Source organism: Chaetura pelagica, unplaced genomic scaffold (assembly GCF_000747805.2).
Source record: "Chaetura pelagica isolate M959 unplaced genomic scaffold, ChaPel_1.0 scaffold307, whole genome shotgun sequence".
Taxonomy (NCBI): domain Eukaryota; kingdom Metazoa; phylum Chordata; class Aves; order Apodiformes; family Apodidae; genus Chaetura; species Chaetura pelagica.
The window spans coordinates 816,265-822,575 of record NW_009953940.1 but is presented as its reverse complement, the minus strand read 5'-3'; the positions used below and the strand labels follow the sequence as shown (position 1 = coordinate 822,575).

Below are 6,311 nucleotides of genomic sequence, written 5' to 3'. Positions count from 1 at the left end.
GATGTGGTGGGGGGGCTGCTGGGGCTGCTGGCGCAGGATGAGTGCTGACAGCCAGGGCCCTCAGACCATGAGGCCGTCTGAGGGTGGTCAGTGGTGAAGGATCCAGGGTGTCAAATCCTCTTTTTCTCCTGCAGGAGACACAGCAGATACCCACAAAGGAGGTCATGCTGGAAGTGATGCTCTCTAATGGCCAGAAGGTCGAGGTCACCATCCTTACCTCGGACCAGACAGAAGATGTCCTTGAGGTGCTGAAGCTCTTGTTCTGGGCAGGACCAGCTCCTCCTTCTGGGTTCTGTGGTTTCTCACACATGCAGGAGTTCCCTCAGTCATTCCTCATGATGTCCCCACCCCAGAGCAGGGCTGTCATTGGGGGCAGAAGAATGGTGGAGCTGGAAAGGGTGGGCCAGTGTGCTCCTGTCCCTCTCTGGCCCCAGACTAATGGCCAGCTGGCCCCAAATGTTTCATGGTGGCAGTGGTCCCCTAGGTCCTACTTGTCCCCTCACCCTGGCCCCCAGTGCAGCAGAGGTGCTGCCCTCCCACATGCCGGCTGGATCCTGCCGTGGGGTAAGGATGTGGAAGTGGTGACCTCCTGCTCTTGCTCCCAGGCTGTGGCTTCCAAGCTGGATCTGCCAGATGACCTGGTTGGCTACTTCAGCCTCTTCCTGGTGAGAGAGACCAAGGATGGAGCTTTCTCCTGTGAGTAGAGCATGCTGGAGCCCCTGGAGGGCTGCAGTGGGACATGGGCCCCACACCCTGCCCTGGGCGAGAGCTGTGTGCCTGGACTCCATTGCCCTTCCCGGGGTGGGGGCATCCAGCGACCTCACCTGGGCTGTCAGGGGGTCCAGTGGGCTCTCCTGGGGTGCCCTGGCTGTTGGGGGGTGAGTCTGGTGGGCTCCCCTGCCCCAGGCTGCTGTTGAGCTGCTGTTTCCCTGCAGTCGTGCGGAAGCTGCAGGAGTTTGAGCTGCCGTACGTGTCGGTCACCAGCCTGCACAACCCTGAGTTCAGGATCATCCTGCGCAAGAGGTCGGTGGCACGGCTGGAGGGTCAGCAGCTGTGGGACTGGTGGTGGGGTGTCTGGGGGTCCCCAGCCCTCCTGCTATCACTGCCTGTGGGGTTCTTTGTCCCTGGGAACACACCTGGGTGTCCCTGCCCATGACACTGGGGACCAGGTTCCTCTGCTGGGCTTGGCCCCCGTTCCCGCTTTCCCAGAGCCCTTCCTGCCTCTGAGAGGGGGAGTTGGCCATGGCAACCTACGGCTTCTGTGGGGGGCTGGCCACAGTGCCTTGTCCCAGTGTGGGGGGTGTTTGTCCATGGCCCTCTGGAGCTAGGGAAGAGGTTGACCCTTGCAGTTCCCTTCTAGCTACTGGGACTCCTCCTATGACGATGATGTGATGGAGCATCACGTGGGGCTGAACCTGCTGTATGCACAGGTGAGGGTTGGTGTGGTCCAACTAAGCAAGGAGGGACTGTGGCTGTGGAGGGTCTTGGGTGGCCCTGGGCCCAGCTGCTCACCGTCCTCTGCATCTTGGTAGACGGTGTCAGACATTGAGCATGGATGGATCCTTGTCAACAAGGAGCAGCACCGGCAGCTGAAGTCCCTGCAGGAAAAAGTCTCCAAGAAGGAGGTAGGGGAGGGAACGATGCTGTGACTGGTGCAGTCCCCACACCAGACCAGCCCTGCAGGTGGATGTGCTGTGCTGAGCTAGTTGCCTGTTCCTGGCCCTCGGTGCTGAGCTCCCCTGGCTCTGCCCGCAGTTCATCCGCCTGGCACAGACCCTGAAGTACTACGGGTATCTCAAGTTCGACCCGTGTGTCACCGACTTCCCCGAGAAGGGCTGCCACGTCGTCGTCAGCGCTGGCAACAACGAGCTCAACTTCCAGGTGCGGCTGCCGAGCGAGCAGATCAAGGAGGGCAGCTTCAAGGTCACGCGCATGCGGTGCTGGCGGGTCACATCCTCGGTGAGTGCCACTTGCTCCGTGGGGCTGGCGGGACCCGGTGGCACTGGGCTGGGCTGGCAGCTCTCCCCAGCGCAGGTGCTGACTTTGCCACCTGCTTCCAGCCCAGCTGACCCAGAGAGGGTCCAAGTCATGCTTTGGGGCTGAGGGGGTCACTGGTGTGAGGACATTTGAGGGGCTCTGTCCCTGCTCAGCCAGGGGACCTGGTGGGTGCCCTTTTGCTCTGCTCTGTTAAGACCCCCCTGCAGTGCTGGGTCCAGCTCTGGGGTCCCCAGCACAAGAAGAACATGAAGCTGTTGGAGTGAGTGCAGATCAGGCCACAGAGATGATGCGGGGGCTGGAGCAGCTCTGCTCTGGAGACAGGCTGAGAGAGCTGGGGTTGTTCAGCCTGGAGAAGAGAAGGCTCTGGGGAGACCTTCCAGGAGGGGCTCCAGAAAAGCTGGGGAGGGACTTTTGACAAGATCAGGGAGTGACAGGATGAGGTGGAATGGCTTTAAACGGAAAGAGGACAGATTCAGCCTAGATGTAAGGAAAAAAGAGGTTTCCCAGAGCAGTGGTGGATGTTTCATCTCTGGAAACATCCTAGGCTCTGACCAACCTGATGTAGCTGAAGATGTCCCTGCTCACTGCCGAGGGGTTGGACTAGATGGCCTTTGGAGATCCCTTCCAACCTGAACCATTCCATGATTCTGTGAAGGCCAGTGGGAATTGGTGTCCTACACCTGGCTGGGGACTGGTCTTAGCACGGGGCCCTGGGAAGCTGGCTGTATTTCCTCAGGATGCTCCCAGCCTCAGCCTGTGCCCTTGCAGGTGCCAATGGGCAATGGCTCCTCGGGGAGCAGCCCGGGGAAGTCCGAGGTGAAGCTGGAGTTGGCTTTCGAGTATCTAATGAGCAAGGACCGGCTGCAATGGGTCACCATCACCAGCCCACAGGTAGGACAAGGTTGGTGGGTGCAGGGAGGGCTGGTCTGGGTTCAGCATGGCACGGTGGGAAGGCTGTGGGTGCTTGGAGCCTTCTGAGACCTCTCCATTGCAGGCCATCATGCTGAGCATCTGCCTGCAGTCCATGGTGGACGAGCTGATGGTGAAAAAGTCTGGAGGCAGCATCCGCAAGGTGAGGTTTGCAGCTGGATGTTGGCTCTGGGATGGGATCCCTTCCTGCCTCTGTGACTCCCTGGGGTCTAGGCTGGGCCCTGCATGCTCTCCTCAGGACAGGGCCAGCTGACGGATCCCCAGGGGCTGTCTTAACCACTGGAGCCACCTGTGGCTCAGCTGAGCTCCTCCCCTGCAGATGTTTCGCCGGCGGGCAAATGGGGCTCTGCGACGCTCGGACAGCCAGCAAGCTGTGAAGTCACCCCCACTGCTGGTGAGTAGGACCCTGCATGGAGGGGAATGTGCCCATGGGCTCTGCTGCCTGCCAGAGACCAGAACCCACCACCCCAGAGGGGCCACTCTCTCCTTGGAAGGGCTGGGGCAATCCCAGAGGACTGCAGGGCTGCAGTGCACCACAGCCATAGTCCTGGGAATTGGTGTTGCAGCCAAACTACCTAGGAAGGGGAGGGAGGGTGACCTGGTCTTACCCTGGGAGGGTGAGCGGTGGCTGAGGGCTGGCAAGCGCTGAGAAGGGTGGGTGGTGTGTCCATGACTGTGTCCCTGACCACGTCCATTCCCTGACCGTGCCATCCCCACAGGACTCACCTGATGCCTCCCGGGAGCCGATGGCGAAACTCTCGGTGAGTTGTGTACGGGTGTAGTGTCACTGTCACCCCCTGAGTGAGCTGGGAGAAGCAGGGGTCCTCCCTAACATGTGCCCTTTCCACAGAGCAAGCTCACCTCTGTCAGCCTGCGTGGGATCAGCCACTCCAGCTCTGCCAACGACGTGGGGGCTAACAACTTCCATGGCAATTATGCCTTTGAGGGCATCGGCGATGAAGACCTGTAGTGTCCCCCCCATCCCAGGGCAGCACCCAGGGCCTTTGCTGAGGAATGTACGACCTGCAGACAGGTTGCAATCAACGTGCCTCTCACCTGCTACATCCACCTCCCCCTGCTCCCCATGGGCTGGGGAACTTGCCCTCAGCCCACCGTTGCCTTTAGGGCAGGGGCAGCTGAACTCCTGCTGCTGGCTCCAGCTGGGAGAGGGGCTTGTTCCTGGGGCTGCACTGGCGCAACCGAGCCCTGGAGCCACAGCCTGGGGCCTGGCCCAGCACAGGGGACAGAGCTGCCCCTTCCCCAGCTGGGAGGGCCCCGCCTGCGAGCCCAGCAGCCCTGTAGGGCTGGCGCAGCTGGCCAGTGGCACCGAGCCACCCTCCTGAGGCTGTAGTGTCACTGTCACCCCCTGAGTGAGCTGGGAGAAGCAGGGGTCCTCCCTAACATGTGCCCTTTCCACAGAGCAAGCTCACCTCTGTCAGCCTGCGTGGGATCAGCCACTCCAGCTCTGCCAACGACGTGGGGGCTAACAACTTCCATGGCAATTATGCCTTTGAGGGCATCGGCGATGAAGACCTGTAGTGTCCCCCCCATCCCAGGGCAGCACCCAGGGCCTTTGCTGAGGAATGTACGACCTGCAGACAGGTTGCAATCAACGTGCCTCTCACCTGCTACATCCACCTCCCCCTGCTCCCCATGGGCTGGGGAACTTGCCCTCAGCCCACCGTTGCCTTTAGGGCAGGGGCAGCTGAACTCCTGCTGCTGGCTCCAGCTGGGAGAGGGGCTTGTTCCTGGGGCTGCACTGGCGCAACAGAGCCCTGGAGCCACAGCCTGGGGCCTGGCCCAGCACAGGGGACAGAGCTGCCCCTTCCCCAGCTGGGAGGGCCCCGCCTGCGAGCCCAGCAGCCCTGTAGGGCTGGCGCAGCTGGCCAGTGGCACCGAGCCACCCTCCTGAGGCTCCATAATGCCAAATTAGCGTTTAGGTTTCTGCTCAGAGACAGACCGCAGTAAACGGTCTCCAGGGGGCTCTGTGCAGGGCCCCTCTCTAACCCGCTCATAGACTCCAGCGTAATCTAGGCTTGTAACCACGTATCTCCTGCTGCTCAGACCGACCAGAGCATTAATGGACAGTAACCAATGTTTACACACTGCAATGATGATTAAAAAGGATCCTGATTGGTACCGGGTTGTCTGTTGGCGGGTGGCCACTGTCCCTCCCCTCCCCACACACCTTGCCAGCCCCATGCTGTCCTCACCTGAAGCAGAACAAGTCCCCCAGGGAGAATAGCAGATAACAAAACCGACTGTTTAATGCTTTTATACACAATATAAATTACACTGACTGGCATGGCAGTAGCCATGGAACCAGTCCTGTTTCCCCCTCCCCCCTTTTTCCCAAAACTCCAGCAGAGGAAGGCTCTGACAGGCAGGAACAGGCAGGGCTGGCCCCACTGCTGCTGGGGCAGGGGCCAGAGCCTGGCAACTGAGCCACCAGTCCTGGCTTTGCCCTGTGTGGGCAGGATAGGGCTGCTGGAGACCCTGGTGGGCCCTGCATAAGGCAGCCCTGAGCCCCCTGTGGAGTATGCTGCCCGTCCCTCCCCCAGGGAGGGCAGGAGCCGTGGCGGAGGTGCCCCAGGGCTGAGGCACCCCCGGCCCAGCACAGGGTTGGTCACCCCCACTGCTGGGCTAAGTGCTGTCTCAGGGCAGGGCTGTGTCCACAGCTGGAGGGGCCAAGAGGGCTTTGGCATTGCGCGGGTTCACCCAGCTCTCGGCCGCGTGGCCATGGATCTTCTGGTGACGCTTGTAGTTGTCCCAGTGGCCAGTGGTGTAGGAGCAGTTCTGGCACTGGAAGGGCTTCTCGCCCGTGTGCCGCAGCATGTGCCGCTTCAGGTTCATGCTCTGGTTGCAGCTGTAGCTGCAGAGGCTGCACTGGAAGGGCTTGTCGCCCGAGTGGATGCGCCCGTGACGCTTGAGGTTGGCCAGGTTGCCGCAGGCATAGTCGCAGAGCTGGCACTTGTAGGGCTTCTCGCCTGTGTGCACTCGCTGGTGCCGCTTCAGGTTGTCAAGGTGGGCAGAGGCATAGGGGCAGAGCGGGCAGACGAAGGGCTTCTCCCCACTGTGCGTCTTCATGTGCCGCGCCAAGTGGTTGGGGTAGTGGGTGACGAAGGGGCAGAGGCTGCAGGCGAAGCCCTTGTCCCCGGTGCCTTTGCGGGGGCTGGCGCCCGGCTCGGTGCCCAGCACCGCCAGGCTGCAGCGCCCACAGACCTGCTCAGCCAGGCCCTCATCCTGCGCGAAGCCGTCGTCCAGCACCAGCCCGCACATGCGGCAGGTGAAGGGGAAGAGCAGCTCAGGCAGCGCGGCTGCTTCCTCGCCCCGCAGCCGAGCGCAGCCGGGCAGAAAGGGGGCAGGACCGCCGCCCCCCCGCC

At 61.7% G+C, this 6,311-nt stretch overlaps 2 protein-coding genes across 2 annotated transcripts in view; one reads left to right on the top strand and one right to left on the bottom strand.

Moving 5' to 3' along the window:
- SNX17 (sorting nexin 17) overlaps positions 1–4,654 on the top strand; it is a gene marked incomplete at its 5' end in the record, with an annotated part of 8,664 nt that extends 4,010 nt beyond the window's left edge. The window contains 12 exons of the mRNA XM_010001766.1: positions 135–245; positions 606–696; positions 936–1,023; positions 1,361–1,430; positions 1,533–1,625; positions 1,756–1,959; positions 2,767–2,889; positions 2,993–3,070; positions 3,248–3,322; positions 3,648–3,689; positions 3,779–4,060; positions 4,623–4,654. Coding sequence (XP_010000068.1) covers positions 135–245; positions 606–696; positions 936–1,023; positions 1,361–1,430; positions 1,533–1,625; positions 1,756–1,959; positions 2,767–2,889; positions 2,993–3,070; positions 3,248–3,322; positions 3,648–3,689; positions 3,779–3,898 — 1,095 coding nt within the window. The remainder of the gene's footprint in view (positions 1–134; positions 246–605; positions 697–935; positions 1,024–1,360; positions 1,431–1,532; positions 1,626–1,755; positions 1,960–2,766; positions 2,890–2,992; positions 3,071–3,247; positions 3,323–3,647; positions 3,690–3,778; positions 4,061–4,622) is intronic.
- A 778-nt stretch (positions 4,655–5,432) lies between these two features.
- Positions 5,433–6,282, bottom strand: ZNF513 (zinc finger protein 513). Its single transcript, XM_010001753.1, has one exon. The coding sequence runs from the start codon at positions 6,205–6,207 to the stop codon at positions 5,584–5,586; it is 624 nt and encodes a 207-aa protein (XP_010000055.1). The 5' UTR covers positions 6,208–6,282; the 3' UTR covers positions 5,433–5,583.
- Between the last annotated feature and the right edge of the window lie 29 nt (positions 6,283–6,311).